The sequence below is a fragment of the Rhinolophus hipposideros genome (assembly GCF_964194185.1).
Source record: "Rhinolophus hipposideros genome assembly, chromosome: 13".
Lineage (NCBI taxonomy): Eukaryota > Metazoa > Chordata > Mammalia > Chiroptera > Rhinolophidae > Rhinolophus > Rhinolophus hipposideros.
In genome coordinates this window covers 38,592,794-38,610,361 of record NC_138059.1, presented here as the reverse complement: position 1 = coordinate 38,610,361, position 17,568 = coordinate 38,592,794, and the positions used below count along the sequence as shown (strand labels likewise).

At 40.8% G+C, this 17,568-nt stretch overlaps 1 protein-coding gene across 1 annotated transcript; it reads left to right on the top strand.

Moving 5' to 3' along the window:
* Positions 1-7,263: 7,263 nt before the first annotated feature.
* LOC308506547 (endogenous retrovirus group K member 13-1 Env polyprotein-like) lies at positions 7,264-8,994 on the top strand (the record flags this gene model as incomplete). The annotated part of the gene is made up of 1 exon (XM_081070237.1): positions 7,264-8,994. One exon carries the CDS (start codon positions 7,264-7,266, stop codon positions 8,992-8,994), a length of 1,731 nt encoding a protein of 576 aa, XP_080926363.1.
* Between the last annotated feature and the right edge of the window lie 8,574 nt (positions 8,995-17,568).

Below are 17,568 nucleotides of genomic sequence, written 5' to 3'. Positions count from 1 at the left end.
TATTGCTGGGTCCCACTTGCAGTTTCTTAGTGTGGGGTGGTGCTTGAGAGTCTGCATTTCTAACAAATTCCCAGGTGATGATGAATTGATGTAAGGACCACTCTTTGAGAATCACTGATTTAGATATTTACTATTAACTGCTTACTGGCTCTTCTTCCCTCTGGCCCTTCCTCTCTAATCTGTCTTCCCTGATGCACCAGAGTTGAGGACCTTCTGAAGCACAGATCTGGTTGAGTTAACTTGTGGATCTGGTTGTGAGTTAACTTATAAAAAACATCTTTCTCAGTGACTGGCCAAAAGTAGATGCTTATACAAGTGTACCAAATTTGAAAAAAGCCATTCATATAACAACAAAATAACTTTAGTTACTATGTATAGCTTAGCATAGCAAATACCTTTCACAATTATAATTTAGCCACAATTTCCATGTCCACCTACCCTTCACTTCCTCTAGCCCTGCCCATACAGGGCTAGACTGGCCAAAGTAGACAACTCACTGTTCCTTGCATATTCATACCATCAACCACCTTTAATATTTTAAAATACAAATATTATATTTGAAAAATATTCCCACATGCCCCCAAGTATCCTGGAAATTGTTAGAAACTGGACTATATTAACTTAGAATCTATGTTCACAAGACCATTATAAAGAGCGTTCCCAAATTAAAAATCTCCTAAAAAGCACATCGAAATTGCCTGTTAGAGCTACAAATTGGTATAATTCTATTTCCATACCATCCACGTTATTTCCAAAGCAGGCACTAATTTCTATGACTTCAAAAATAATTCAACAAGTATGTCATATTTAGTATATTTTTCCAGGCAGGAGAGGGTATCATTTAAAAAAATATTCTCTACATATTAAAAAAAAATTGATGGAAGGGGAATTGATTCTGGGTGTTTAGCACACAATGTTATTATATGTAGATAATGAATTATACAGTTGTACTCTTGAACCCTTCCAGATAGAAGCTGAGGGAATGTTCTAACACATGACCTGCACTACAAGAAATACTGAAGGAGGCTATTCGACTAGCATCAATAGGAATAATTTGTGGCAACCAAAACACAAAAGATGGGAGAGCAAAGGCCTGAACTGGAATATGGGAATGGAGAAAGTTAACATGCTGAAGAAAATGAAATACTCTAAATATCAAATTTTCTTTTTCATAAACTTAATGGTAACCACTCAAACAAAACATAGAACTGAAATATATAACGTAATAAAAGAAGAAACAGATAGGAATGCGGGGAGCCATTGATGCGCCCCCCCCCTAGGGCGTTTGTCTTAGAAATATTTGGCTGAGTTTCACAGTAACTTGCTTATCTAGAAGCTTACAAGAACAGGGAGGTTGGCTACATGTGAAGGTCAGCATGTTCCAAACGCCAAGAAACAAGGAAGATAAAAAACACAAAAGTCACCACATTCTGTAAATAACGGTGGGAATGTTCCTGCTTATGTGCTGTATAAATTGGCTGAGACAAATAAACTCGGGGCTGCTGGGTTCTTCGGGACTAGCAGTCCTCCCAACCCCATCTTTCGTTTCTGTCTCTTTTCTGTATCCTCACCCCCTCAGTCAGGTCATCTGCTCGACTGGCCGGCAGGCTCCGGCAAGTGGCGCCCGAACAGGGACCTGAAAACCTGGGACCACGGTAGAGGACACCGCTCGGGAAAAGCGCGCAAGTGACTCGGACACGTGAGTCGGTAAGGGAGCGGTTAGTAGATATATAGTTGGGAGTAAAAAATTATGGGGCAAGAGAATAGCAAAGCGCTATTTGTACAGGTCTTAAAGACCATGCTCCGTTCAAGGGGCACTAAGGTTAGCACCACACAGCTGCACTCTTTTCTGCAGTTTGTAGAGGAGGTTTGTCCATGGTTCCCAGAAGAAGGGACAGTTAGCTCGGAAACATGGACAAAGGTTGGTGAGAGGCTAAAGGATTATTATCAAGCACATGGGCCCCAAAAGGTGCCGGTGGAGACTTTTTCCCTGTGGACACTAATCCGTGATTGTCTAGACTCCCGACATGAAGAGACTAAATTTAAGGAACTCCTAAAAGATACAGCTTCTGGTCCTCTAGCATCGGCCGTTCCTAGTGCTCCCCCTACCCCTCCTACGGTAGAGGCTTTTGGGAAAGAATTGGATCCTGCTGAGGCTCAAGAGCTGGAGGATGAGGCTGCCCATTACCACCAGGGAGAGGATTTAATTCTTTTAACAGAGAGAGAACAAAAAAATTACCCATTAAAAAAATTAGTTGAGATGTTAGTTACGCAGTTACAGTCAACACAACTACACAGGAATTCTCAGACCACAGGTTACCCCTCTCAGGATTATACACCGACTCCTTCACAGAGAGCGGGGTTGGAAGGGCCTCCCCTAGTGGATTTAAGTGAGGCAGAGGGGTCTTGCTCCCATAAAGAAAAAAAGAAAAAACACGAGCGGCCTCGTATATACCAAAAGCCACCTCGTGAGACAGGCTCTAGTAATTCAGAAGAGAGTTCTGACGATGAAGAAAAAAAAAGACCTAGAGACAAAGAAAAACGTCATCCCATTAAAAGAGATAGATTTATTCAGAATACAAACACGCTCACTGAAGAAGAACGTATGATGGTGGCTGTGGCACAACAAGGGCCCGGACAAAAATATGATCTAGGATGGAGAAAGCTCCAAGATATGCCAAAAGGGCCGGTCTTGTCATCCTTTCAAAGAGCTTTACAGGAAGCAAGGGCCGCGGGGGAAAAAATGGATGGGTTTGAAAGCGAAGGGCCGATGGCTTTCCCTGTACATGAGATACCGGTACAGGGACAACCACAAGGTCAAAGGGTTTATGGAGCTATAGATTTTAAAAAATTAAAAGAATTAAAACTTGCTTGTGCTCAATATGGTCCTACAGCTCCTTACACAGAGGTAATCCTGGAATCACTTAACAATGACTACACCATGTGCCCAAATGATTGGAAACAATTAGCTAGAGCTTGTTTGTCTGGAGGGGATTATTTGTTGTGGAAAACAGAATTTACAGAACAGTGTGAAAAAACCCATCGGCTCAATCGAGCCAATGGCATAGCTTCGGATTTAGAAGGTTTATTAGGTGAAGGAGCATATGCTGATACTCACAATCAAATTGGATATGGGATGGGGACTTATGCACAAATATCTCTGGCAGCTAGAAAAGCTTAGAAAAGGCTCCCCACATCCCGAAACATAACTATAGATTTAACTAAAATTCGTCAGGGTCCAGATGAACTTTATCAAGATTTTGTTTCTCGACTCTTGGATGCTGCCGGAAAATTATTAGGTGATAATGATGCAAGTTTATTAGTTACAAAACAACTTGCTTTTGAAAATGCTAATGGGCCTTGTCAAGCCGCCCTGAGACCTTATAGACACAAAGGATCATTAAATGATTATGTTAAGATTTGTCAAGATATAGGACCTTCTTATACGGCTGGTGTCACCCTGGCCGCTGCTTTAAGGGGTCAAACCCTGCAACAATTCTTACAGCCATCCCGAGGACGCGGACGCGGGAGGCGGGCCCCCGGTCCCCCGGGGAGCTGTTTTTCTTGTGGTCAGATGGGACATTTTGTTAAAGACTGTCCCCAAAAAGCTCAGGGCTTTCCAGCGACGGAAAAAGTAGGGGCAACACCCGGGATATGCCCTCGGTGTCAAAAAGGTAAACATTGGGCTAAAGATTGCCGATCAAAACAAGATATACAAGGAAATTTATTACAGCCACAGCATCAGCCGCAGCAGGGAAACTGGAAAAGGGGCCAGCCTCAGGCCCCTCAAACATATGGGGCATTTCAGGGGCTCCCTCAGGGAAACCCACTGTCAAGCAACAATCCGTTTGTGACCTCTTCAGAGCCACCCCAGGAAGCGCAGGACTGGACCTCAGTTCCGCCGCCCACACAGTATTAACACCTGCTATGGGAATGCAGGCCTTGCCTACGGGCGTATACGGCCCTCTCCCTCCAGGGACGGTGGGACTCGTCTTGGGAAGAAGCAGCTCCACCATGAAGGGGTTGCTTGTCTGCCCTGGAGTAATAGATGAGGACTATACAGGAGAACTAAAAGTAATGGCCCACGCTCCAGAAAATGTAGTTGTAGTAGACAGTGGACAAAGGATAGCTCAATTATTATTGTTGCCTTTAGTAAAAACAGGAAAGGAGCGCTCAGCAAAAACTCGGGGTACACGGGCATTCGGCTCTTCAGATGCCTATTGGGTCCAGCCCATACAACAACAACGTCCCGAAATGGTGCTATGGGTTAATGGACATTCTTTTAGAGGCATCTTAGACACTGGAGCTGATGTCTCTGTTATATCTCAGAGACACTGGCCTAATGCTTGGCCCACACAACCTGCCGTAACTTCTTTACAAGGGATAGGCCAGAACAAAAGTCCTCTCATTAGTTCACAATTACTACATTGAAAGGATACCGAGGGTCATGCAGGAGAATTTCAACCTTATGTACTCCCTGACTTGCCTGTAAATCTGTGGGGCAGGGATGTCATGGAAAAGATGGGAGTCTATTTACATAGTTCTAATACCGTGGTTACCCGACAATTACTAAATCAGGGATTGCTTCCAAATCAAGGCTTAGGACGTCAAAATCAGGGAATTTCACAACCTATTCACCCAAAAACAAATCCTGGGAGGCTAGGTCTTGGAAATTTTTAGGTGGGGCCCTTGATTGTCCTGTCGCCCATGCAGAAAAAAGAGTTTGGAAGTCAGAGACTCCCGTATGGGTTGATCAATGGCCCCTGACTGAAGAAAAGGTGGCTGCCGCAGAGGCGCTGCTACAGGAACAGCTCGCTAGTGGCCACAGAGAACCCTCTACCTCCCCCTGGAACTCTCCTATTTTTGTTGTCAAAAAAAAATCGGGAAAATGGAGACTGCTCCAGGATTTAAGAAAAGTTAATGAAATTATGGAATTAATGGGAGCCTTACAACCTGGGCTTCCTTCTCCTGCTGCCATCCCACAGGACACCTTTAAAATAATCATTGACCTAAAAGACTGTTTCTATACTATACCTTTAGATCCCCATGATTGTCCACGCTTTGCTTTTAGTGTGCCTTCAGTAAATTTTAAAGAGCCGATAAAAAGATATCAATGGAAGGTGTTACCGCAAGGCATGGCTAATAGTCCAACTCTGTGTCAAAAGTTTGTCGCACAGGCACTTTCTCGCACCCGCAAGGAGTATCCATCCCTATATATAATTCATTATATGGATGACATTCTGATTGCCCATAAACAGGAAGGAGTACTCCTCCGTGCTTATGCGGATATACAACAGGACCTTACTGCTCAAGGACTAGTGATTGCACCTAAAAAAGTACAACGTACTCCCCCGTACGCCTATTTGGGATTCCATTTACAGCCTGATCATTTCTGTTGTCAAAAAGTTAAATTAAGATTAGATCAGCTTACTACTTTAAATGATTTTCAAAAATTCCTTGGTGACATCAATTGGATACGACCTTATCTAAAACTCACGACAGGCGATCTCAAACCTTTATTTGATATCCTCAAAGGAGATGCTCACCCAAACTCTCCCAGAACTCTCAATGCTGAGGCTAGACAATCCTTAAAAAGGGTAGAAGAGGCCTTAACAGCTCAACAAGCTACTTTTTGTGATTATACTTCACCTTGGGATGCTTATGTATTTGCTACCCATCACACCCCTACTACAGTCTTATGGCAAAATGGTGTGCTTAGGTGGATACACCTATCGGTCACTCCGGCCCGGGTCCTCACACCTTACTATGACTTAATAGCCTCCATCATTCAACAAGCACGCGAGGAATCTCGCCGCTTCTTTGGAAAAGAGCCACACACGATTTATGTCCCATATACTCAACAACAAATAAATTGGCTATGGCAATCCAGTAACAGCTGGGGCATAGCCCTTGCTGGTTTTGCTGGCACAATTGATAATCACTACCCCCCACACAAAATATTACAGTTTTATACCCAACATCCTGTGATCTTCCCCTTAACTGTATCAAAGACCCCACTTCAGGATGCGCTGACTGTTTTTACTGATGGATCTTCTAATGGAATGGCTGCTTTTGTCCTTAACTCCACTGCCACTCGCTGGTTAACTCCCTATTCGTCAGCCCAAGAGGTTGAGCTGTCGGCTGTCCTTCGAGTATTACAAACATTTCAAGACTCACCCCTTAATATTTTTTCAGACAGTCAGTATGTAGTTAAAAGTCTTCAAGTCATAGAAACTGTCCCTTTCATTGGCACTGTAAACACCGTTATTCAACAACTTTTTCGGGAGATCCAAAAAGGCCTCCGAGACAAAAAACAAAAATGTTATTTTGGACATCTCCGTGCTCACACCCCTCTTCCAGGACCTTTAAGTAAAGGTAATCAGCTTGCTGACCAAGCTACCCAGGTCTGGCTGACCCAAGAACAATTGGCTCAACGTTCTCATTCTCTACACCACCAGAATACAAACTCTTTAAGACTCCAATTTAACATTCCCCGGGAAGCCGCCAGACAGATTGTCAAGCAATGTTCAACTTGTCCTAAAAATCTCCCAATCCCACATTTTGGAGTCAACCCACGAGGTTTATTACCCAATCATTTATGACAAATGGATGTTACTCACATCCCTTCTTTTGGAAAGCTTAAATTTGTACACGTCACAATTGACACTTACTCTAGATTTTTAATAGCTACTCCTTTAACGGGGAAATCTAAAACTCATGTGATTACACATTGTCTGAGATGTTTTTCCATTATTGGCTTACCTAAAGTAATAAAAACAGACAATGGCCCAGGCTACACCGGAAAAAAGTTTCAACAGTTTTGTGCCACACTTGGTATAACACTTAAAACAGGTATCCCTTATAATCCACAAGGTCAAGGTATAGTTGAGAGAGCTCATCAAACTATTAAACATCAACTTAATAAAATAAAAAGGGGGGAGTTATACCCCCTGACACCACAGAACTATATTACACATACACTCTTTATTTTGAATTTTTTAATTTTGGACGCTCAGGGACACTCCGCAGCACAGCGATTTTGGAGTCCCAGAGGCCCGACTAAAGCATTAGTGAAATGAAAGGACCCTCTGGACGGTGTCTGGCATGGCCCAGATCCTGTATTGATCTGGGGTCGAGGGCATGTTTGTGTTTTTCCACAGGATGCTGACGCCCCGAGGTGGCTCCCGAAAAGACTGGTACGCCATGCGGAAAAATCTAAGGAGTGGAGGGACCAGCAGCCCCTAGACCCTGAAGACAGTGATGATGAGTCCAGTTGAATCTCCACAGACGCGCAGCTCCTCAGTGGTAACTTCTCAAAAGATGTTCCTGACCGTGCTGGTCCTGCTAGGCGCAGCCTCGAAGAGTCAGGGACAAGGGAATAACTATTGGACATACGTGCCTAACCCCCCATTGCTCCAACCGGCTGCCTGGGATCATCCAGAGATTCCTGTCTACACCAACAACACTTGGTGTATGGGTGGTTTTTCCAGCAGCCACATTCGTCCGACAAAGGCGGAAAACTTCAGTTTTGATGGCCTATCCACAGGGAGGCCCATTTGCTTCACAAAAAACCCCGGGGACAAGAACAACTGTCTCCTAGTTAACCTGACTCTATCCAGAAGGAGCTACTTGGTCCAGATAAACAGTCCCCTCAAGGATGGGGACAATGAGTTCCAACAAATCACCACCAATTTGACCAATTGGGAAGTTTGGATGACAGAACTCACAGGAGCAGGAGTGCCAAATATTACATCGGGAGCACCTGATTTCCCTGTTTGTGAACGCGACAACAACAACCATACGGGACAACCTGTATGGCTTAGGTGCCGTGGGACTAACGGTACGGTGTATAATACCAGTAACTCAGGGTATTTGGTAAATTGGGGTCTTCAAGAAAAAGACAATATAAAAAAATTATATCTGGTAGAGACTCTATTAACTATGGACGGCGGCCCCATACAGTCTTATTTGTGGCGGTTGGTGGCCGCTATGGGGGGGGAGACTGGGGATCCACGAGGGAATGTACAGGTTGTACGGGTTAATGTTGGCTATTACAAAGTACAGGCCTGCGTGCCAGAACCCTATGTACTTCTAATTGGAAATGTGACAATAACTTCTGCCGAAAGTCATTGGAATGTTAGTTGTTATAATTGTACCCTTACTAATTGTGTTTATAATATCTCTGCCACTAGCAAACTTGTACTCCTACATCAACCTTCTTTTGTAATGGTACCCGTAAACCTTACGGGTCCCTGGTATAGTGATGAGGGAGTTCAGCTATTCAAGCAAGTTACTGAATTGCTTTCACGCCCAAAACGCTTTGTAGGTCTCCTTGTAGCAGGTATTGCTGCCTTAGTTACTCTGATTGCTGCTGCTACTACCGCAGCTGTCTCTCTTTCTCAATCTATTCAGACTGCACAATATGTCAATCAGCTATCTGCTAATGTTACACAAACTCTTGCTATCCAAGAAGCTATAGATCAAAAAGTAGAAGAACGCTTAAATGCATTGTATGACACTATGTCTCTCATAGGAAGAGAGGTACAGAGTATAAAACTACGCATAAATCTGGACTGCCATGCAAACTTTAAACATATTTGTGTGACCCGAAAGGTTTATAATAAGTCTGATTATGGTTGGGATAAAGTTCAAAAACATCTTGCAGGTATTTGGCATCATGATAATGCCTCTCTAAATTTGATACAATTACATCAAGATATTCTAGCCCTAAGAGAAGCACCTCAGCTGGATACTTCCCTTGCCGAAATGGCAAAACAGATGGTTGAAGGGATACAATCCCGCTTCCCATCTCTTACAGCCTGGCAACATGGAATAGGAGCCCTCATTGGACTTGCGGGCTTGGTGCTTCTTGGGTTACTGATATTTCCCTGTGTGCTTCAATTGATTATCCGAGACCTCTCAGCAACTAAAGTCACCTTACATAGGTTGCTGTTACATACCAAAAGACAAAAACGCCCTGATACCATGCTATAACTCTCCGCGAGAGCAAAGAGGTGCCCCCATAAATAAGTGATTTTGCCGATGACGAGTAAGTCTCTCTCTTGGTACAGGACAACTCAAGCCAGGCGGCATCCGATAAAATAGGATGTGCATTGCCAAAGACGAGTAAGATCCTTTGATACAAGGTGAGACAACTTAAGACAGGCGTCACTTGGGATAAGCACCTTAGCTCTATAAAATAAAAAGGGGGGAGATGCGGGGAGCCATTGATGCGCCCCCCCCCTAGGGCGTTTGTCTTAGAAATATTTGGCTGAGTTTCACAGTAACTTGCTTATCTAGAAGCTTACAAGAACAGGGAGGTTGGCTACATGTGAATGTCAGCATGTTCCAAACGCCAAGAAACAAGGAAGATAAAAAACACAAAAGTCACCACATTCTGTAAATAACGGTGGGAATGTTCCTGCTTATGTGCTGTATAAATTGGCTGAGACAAATAAACTCGGGGCTGCTGGGTTCTTCGGGACTAGCAGTCCTCCCAACCCCATCTTTCGTTTCTGTCTCTTTTCTGTATCCTCACCCCCTCAGTCAGGTCATCTGCTCGACTGGCCGGCAGGCTCCGGCATAGGAAAATTACAGAATACCACCACACAAAAACAACAGACAACAACAAAAAGGCAAAGAAATAATGGAGTCACAGGCTTACCAGAAAACTAAAGATACAATGGTAGGAAATTCTCACATATCAATAATCACCCTAAATGTAAATGGAATGAACTCACCAATAAAAAGGCACAGCGTAGCAGATTGGATCAAAAAACTAAACCCAACCATATGCTGACTCCAAGAGACACATCTCAGCTACGAGGACAAAAATAGACTCAAAGTGAAAGGGTGGAAATTGACACTCCAAGCAAATGGTATCCAGAGAACATCAGGTGTAGCCATAATGATATCAGATGAAACAGATATCAGGACAAAAAAAGTAACAAGAAACAAAGATGGACATTTCATAATGAAATAAGGGACCGTACAACAAGAAGACATAACAGTCATCAATATTTATGCCTCCAATCAGGGAGCACCGAAATATACCAAGCAACTACTAACAGAAGTAAAGGGAGAGATTGACCAAAACATAAGTATAGTAGGGGACCTAAACACATCGTTGACAGCTATGGATAAATCATCCAAACAGAAAATAACGAAATAGCAGCCATAAATGACACATTAGATGAAATGGACATAATTGACATTTATTGAGCACTTCATCCTAAAACATCAGACTACACACTTCTTACTAGTATACATGGGACATTCGCAAGGATAGTCCATATATTGGGACATAAAACTAGCCTCAGCAAATTTAACAAGACTGAAATCATACCAAGCATATTCTCTAATCACAAGGCTTTGAAATTGGATATCAACTGCAAAAAGAAAACAGGAAAAATCACAAATACATGGAGATTAAACAACATACTTTTAAAGAATGACCGGGTCAAAGAAGAAATAAGAGGAGAGATCAAAAGATACATAGAAACAAATGAGAATGAAAATACATCCTACCAAAATTTTTGGGATACAGCGAAAGGAGATTTAAGAGGGAAATTTATATCATGACAGGCCTATCTCAAAAAACAAGAAAAACCCCAAATAAATAAATACACGTTACATATAAAAGAACTAGAAAAAGAAGAACAAAAAGGTCAGCAGATGAAAGGAAAGAACAAAAATCAGAGCAGACCTAAATCAAATAGAGAACAAAAAGAAAATAGAAAAAATTAATGTGACAAGAAGCTGATTCTTTGAAAAGATTAATACAATTGACAAACCCTTGGCTAGATTCACTAAGATAAAAAGAGAAAAGACACTAATACACATGATCAAAAATGAAAGCAGGGAAATGATCAGGGATGCCACAGAAATACAAGGGATCATACAAGAATACTTACTATGAAGGACTATATGCCACCAAATTCAATAACCTAGAAGAAATGGACAAGTTCTTAGAAACAAACAGCCTTCCTAGGCTGAATCATGAAGAAATGGAAAATCTAAATAGACCCATCACCAGTAAGGAAATTGAATCAGTCATCCAAAACCTTCCCAAAAGCAAGTCTGGGCCAAGATGGCTTAATGGTGAATTCCACCAAACTTTCAAAGAGGATCTAATACCTGTTCTATTCAAACTCTTTCAATACAGGGAGACAATACTCCCTAACTCATTTTATGAGGCCAACATTACCCTAATACCAAAACCTGGTAAGGATAACACACAAAAAGAAAACTACAGACCAGTATCTCTGATGAATACCGAGGCAAATATCCTAAACAAAATACTAGCAAATCGAATGCAACAATGCATTAAAAAGATTATTCATCACAATCAAGTGGGGTTCATCCCAGGGGCACAAGGATGGTTCAACATATGCGAATCCATCAATGTGATACATCACATAAACAAAATTAAGACAAAAATGATTATATCAATTGATGCAGAAAAAGAATTTGACAAGACAAAACATCTGTTTATGTTTAAAACACTAAACAAAATAGGTATAGAAGAAAAATACCTTAACACAATAAAGGCCACATATGACAAACCCTCAGCTAATCTCATAATTAATGGTGAAAAGCTGAAGACCTTTGCTCTACATTCAGGAACATGACAGGGCTGTGCCCTATCACGTCTGCTTTTCAACATAGTGTTGGAAGTCTAGCCAGAGCAATCAGACAAGAGAAAGAAATAAAAGGCATCCAAATAGGGAATGAAGAAGTTAAATTGTTACTCTTTGCAGATGCCATGATGCTCTATATAGAAAACCCTAAAGACGCCACCAAAAAGCTGTTAGAAACAATCAACAAATACAGTAAAGTTGCCGGCTACAAAGTCAATGTACAAAAGTCCATTGCATTCCTACATAGTAACAATGAAAACTCAGGAAAAAAATTTTTTAAACATTCCTTTTGCAATTGCAACAAAAAGAATAAAATACCTAGGAATAAACTTAACCAAAGATGTGAAAGACCTATATGCTGAAAACTATAACACATTTTTAAAAGAAATTAAAGAAAACACAAAGAAATGGACAGACATTCCGTGCTCATGGACCGGAAGAATCAACATAGTTAAAATGGCCATATTACCCAAAGCAATATACAGATTTAATGCAATCCCCATCAAAATCCCAATGGCATTTTTTAAAGAAATAGAACAAAAAATAATCAGATTTGTATGGAACCACAAAAGACTCCGAATAGCCAAAGCAATCCTAAGAAAAAAGAACAATGCTGGAGGTATCACACTCCCTGACTTTAGCTTGAACTACAGCTAAACAACAATAATCAAAACAGCATGGTATTGGCAGAAAAACAGACACATAGACTAATGGAATAGAATTGAAATCCCAGAAATAAACCCACATAAATATGGACAGATGATGTTTGACAAAGAAGCAAAAAACATACAATGGAGAAAAGAAAGCCTCTTCAATAAATGGTGCTGGGAGAATTGGATAGCCACGTGGAAAAGAATGAAACTGGACTGCTATCTGTCACCATGTACCAAAATTAATTCAAAATGGATCAAAGACTTAAGCATAAGACCTGAAACAATAAACCCCATAAAAGAAAACATAGGTACTAAACTTATGGACCTTGTGTGTAAAGAGTATTTTATTAATTTGACTCCAAAGGCAAGGGAAGTAAAAGCTAAAATAAATGAATGGGACTATATCTAACTTAAAAGTTTCTGCATAGCAAAAGAAACCATCAACAAACTAAAGAGGCAACCAACTGAATGGAAGATTTTCGCGTACAGTGCATCCCATAAGGGGCTAATATCCAAAATATACAAGGAACTCATACAACTCAACAACAAAAAAAACAAACAACCCAATTGAAAAATGGGCAGACGACCTGAAGAGACATTTCTCCAAAGAGGACATACAAATGGCAAATAGACATGAAAAAATGCTCAACATCATTCTTCTTCAGAGAAATGCAAATAAAAACCACAACAAGGTATCACCTCACTCCAGTTAGAATGGCTATCATCAACAAGACAAATAGTTACAAGTGTTGGAGAGGCTGTAGAGAAAAAGGAATCCTCCTACACTGTTGGTGGGAATGCAGATTGGTGCAGTCACTATGGAAGGCAGTGTGGAGGTTCCTCAAAAAATTACGACTAGAATTACTATTCTATTCGAAAAACCCAGCAATCCCTCTCTTGGGTATCTACCCCAAAAATCTGAAAATATGTATACATAAAGACAAGCGTGCTCCAATGTTCACTGCAGCTTTATTTACGGTGGCCAAACATGGAAACAACCAAAGTGTCCTTCGATAGATGAATGGATAAAGAAGTTGTGGTATATATATATATATATATATATATATATATATATATATATATATATATATATATATATATATGTACAATGGAATACTATTTGGTGGTAAGAAATGATGAAATAGGACCATTTGTGACAACATGGATGGATCTTGAGTTTATAACGCTAAGCGAAATAAGACAGAAAAAGTCGAGAACCATATGATTTCACTGATATGTGGTATGTAAACCGAAAACAAAAGAACAAGACAAAGAAATCTGAAACAAAAACTCATAGACACAGACAATAGTTTAGTAGTTACCAGGGAGAAAGGTGGTAGATAAGGGTAAAGGGGATCAAATACATGCTGATGGAAGAAGTGACTCTGGGTGGTGAACACACAATGTGATTTATAGATGATGTAATACAGAATCGTATACCGGAAATCTGTGTAACTTTACCAAAAATTGTCACCCTAATAAACTTTAAATAAAAAAATTGTACTGTTGAAACATATGTAATTTTACTAGCCATTGTCACCCCAATAAATTTAATTTAAAAAAATCAAGTACAGGGGCCAGCTCGGTGGCTCAGGCAATTGGAGCTCCAATGCTCCTCCTATTCGACTCCTCGACTCCTTCAAGGAATGGTGGGCTTCGCCCCCTGCAACTAAGATTGATCACGGCACCTTGAGCTAAGCTGACACTGAGCTCCCAGATGGCTCAGTTGGTTAGAGCACATCCTCTCAACCACAAAGTTGCCGGTTCAACTCCCACATGGGATGGTGGGCTGTGCCCCCTGCAACTAACAATGGCCACTGGACCTGGTAATGAGCTGTGCCCTCCACAACTAAGATTGAAAGGACAACTTGACTTGGAAAAAGCCCTGGAAATACACACTGTATGTACTGTTCAAGTACATACTTTAATCTCCAAAACCTAATGAAGTAGAACAGATTGAAGATCAGAGATTAAAGTTGCATAGCTAGCAAGTGATGAGCTAGTTCTCAAACCCAGGCTTTTTGGCTCCAGAAAACTTCTCTGTATCATGTCTTATAACAAATTTTACAGTCCCAAATAAGTTTTTATAATAAGCCAGTAGCAATTTTTAAAATAGATGTTTTCTTCAGGCTGGAACCCTATGGCCACATTTTCCCTTGTACTCACATTTTGTTTGGCTCATAAATTTTTATTTTAATTAATCGCCATATTTGAGAATTGATTATATATTAATAATTCTGAATTTGGGGCTTCTCTTTAAATTAGAGTCTGAAAAACATCTGTAAGGATGGGTACTATTAAAAAACAAACAGAAAATAACAAGTGTAGGTGAGGATATGAAGAAATTAAACCCTTGTTGGTAGAAATGTAAAATGGTGCAGGCACTATGGAAAACAGTATGGCGATATTATTAAAAAACAGTATTCTTAAAAAAAAGAGAGAGAATTACCATATGATCCAGCAATCCTACTTCTGTGTATATATCCCAAAAAATTAAAAATGGAGTCTTGGACAGATATTTGTACACCCATGTTCACAACAGCATGATTAACAATAGCCAGAAAGTGAAAGCAACTCAAATGTCCATCAACAGATAAGCAAAATAGTTTATATATACAATGGAATATTATTCAGCCGTATAAGACAGGAATTTTTGACACATGCAACAAAATGGATGAATCTTGAATACACTATGCTAAATGAAATAACCAGTGACAAAAAGACACATGCCACTTATATGAGTTAAGTAATTCACAGGGACAAAAAGTAGAATGGCAGTTGCATGGGCCTGAAGGAAGGGGGAAATAGGGAGGTGTTTAATGGCTATAGAGTTTCAGATTTGTAAGTTCTGGAGACTAATTGTAAAACAATATGCATATACTTAACCCTATTGAACTTACACTAAAACACAGTTAAGATGGTAAATTTTATGGCTTTTTTTAAACACAAATTAAATTTTAATGTAAAATTTATAACAAGTATTTTTAGAGAAGTTAGAAGGTATATCACCATTGGACTCAGTCTTCCAAGGTTATCAATCAGCTGAAGCTGAACAGCAGTTTCCTTTAGTTTTGCAGCCATTCTCCAAGACCACCAGGTCCAACAATCCGTTTTCTCCCTGGTATTGAGGCCAAAGTGTCAATTGCCAATTCTTCTTGTTTTCACTGTCTATTCCTCACCTGGTCCTCTTCTCTCATTTCTGTTACTTTCCAGGCCACTACTAATACTTGAATTTGCATCCCCTTCTCTAGCTTACCAATTTACAGGGAACTTGTAAGATCTCGCTCATTATGTCCCATCTATGAATTTAAAAATAAATATCACATATAAAATCTTTTCACCTTGAGTCCTTATCCAAAAACAATCCCAAAGATGATATTTATAGTCTGACATACAATTGCAATTTTTTTTTTTTTAGCTATTTAAAAAAGTTACTTGGAGTGCCATCAGCATCATGGTGGAGTGAGATAACCTTTGTACAAGTATCTCCGCTTCAATCTACAACTAGTAGGACATCTATAACCTAACAAAGTGTCCTCTGCTCAGCATACTGGGCACAGGTAGTGGGAGCAGAACAGGGGGAAGGACAGGACAGAGTCCACAGCCCTGGTTCCCCAGCCAACATGGCTAAGCCTGCAGCCCCAGATTACACAATGGTTGCAGAAGAGTCAGGGTGTGGTCCCCACACCATGGCCTAATAGAGAGTAAGTGGGCAGCAGTAGAGTAGGCACCCAAGAGCCTGGTAGCAACAGCAGAGAGGCATCTCCAGCCTCCAGCCACAACACAGCAGCACCAGCGACCATAGGGAACTAGGTAGCACTGCAACAGACTCACGAACCCGACCTCCCCCATAATCCGCCGCATCTTGGGGGCACAAGTACCACACAGGTAAGAAAAAAAAACAAAACTTGTACTGTAGCACCATCTACTGAAAAACAAACCTGTTTATCAACCTACTAAATTGTTAAAACCAAAACAGTACCTGAATAAAAAGTGTTCACTACTTCAAATTCTCCAGCAGAGGAACAACACATCACACACCATTAACAATCAAGGTAACATGGTATCACAAAAATAAAATGACGCTTCTCCAGAAACCAAACTCAGTCACAGAAGACTGTGATCTAAATGACAGAGAATTTCAAATAGCAGTCATGAAGCAACTCAACAATATACAAGAAAACTCAGAAAGGCAGTTCAATGAGCTCTGAAATCAATCAACGAACTAAAAAGGGTACTTTACTAAAGAGATTGAAACTGTAAAAAAAGAACTGAACAGAAATTCTGGAGCTGAAGATCTCAATAAATGACATGAAAAATGCATCAGAAAATATTGGAAGAGCAGACCATATGGAAGAGAATTAGTGAGCTCAAAGACAGAAATCTAGAAATGATTCAGGGTTAAGAAGACAGAGAATTTAAGACTTTTTTAAGTGAAAGAACTCTATGATAACTATCTTACTCCGTTAGAAAGGACAACATAAGAATAACAGGTATCCCAGGAGAGAAGGAGAAAGGAACAGAGAGTCTATTCAAAGAAATAGATGAGAACTTCCAAAACCTGGAGAAGGAACTGGACATACAAGTAAAAGAAGCTAACAGAACACTTAATTATCCCAATGCAAAAAGACCTCTCCAAGGTTGTATTAAAGCTGCCAAAAGTCAAAGATTAGGAAAGAATTCTTAAGGCATCAAGGGAATAAAAGACAGTAACCTACAAAGGAAACCCCATCAGACTATCACCGTGATTCTCAACAAAAACTCTTATTGGCCAGGAGAGAGTGGAATGATATATTCAAAATATTGAGGTGCAAATCACCAACCAAAATACTCTATCCAGCAAAATTATCCTTTAGATAAGGAAAAATAAAGCTTTTTTCAGATAAACAAAAGCTGAAGGAATTTACCACAAGACCTGCATTACAAGAAATGCTGAGGGCCGACCCGGTGGGTCAGGCTGTTAGAGCTCCATGCTCCTAACTTCGAAGGCTGCCGGTTTGATTCCCACATGGGCCAGTGGGCTCTCAACCACAAGGTTGCCGGTTCAATTCCTTGAGTCTCTTGCGGGATGGTGGGCAGCGCCCCCTGCAACTAAAATTGAACACGGCACCTTGACTGGGCTGTGGCTAAGCTCCTGGATGGCTCAGTTGGTTGGAGTGCGTCCCCTCAACCATAAGGTTGCTGGTTTGACTCCTGCAAGGGATGGTGGGCTGTGCCCCCTGCAACTAGCAACGGCAACTGGACCTGGAGCTGAGCTGCGCCCTCCACAACTAAGA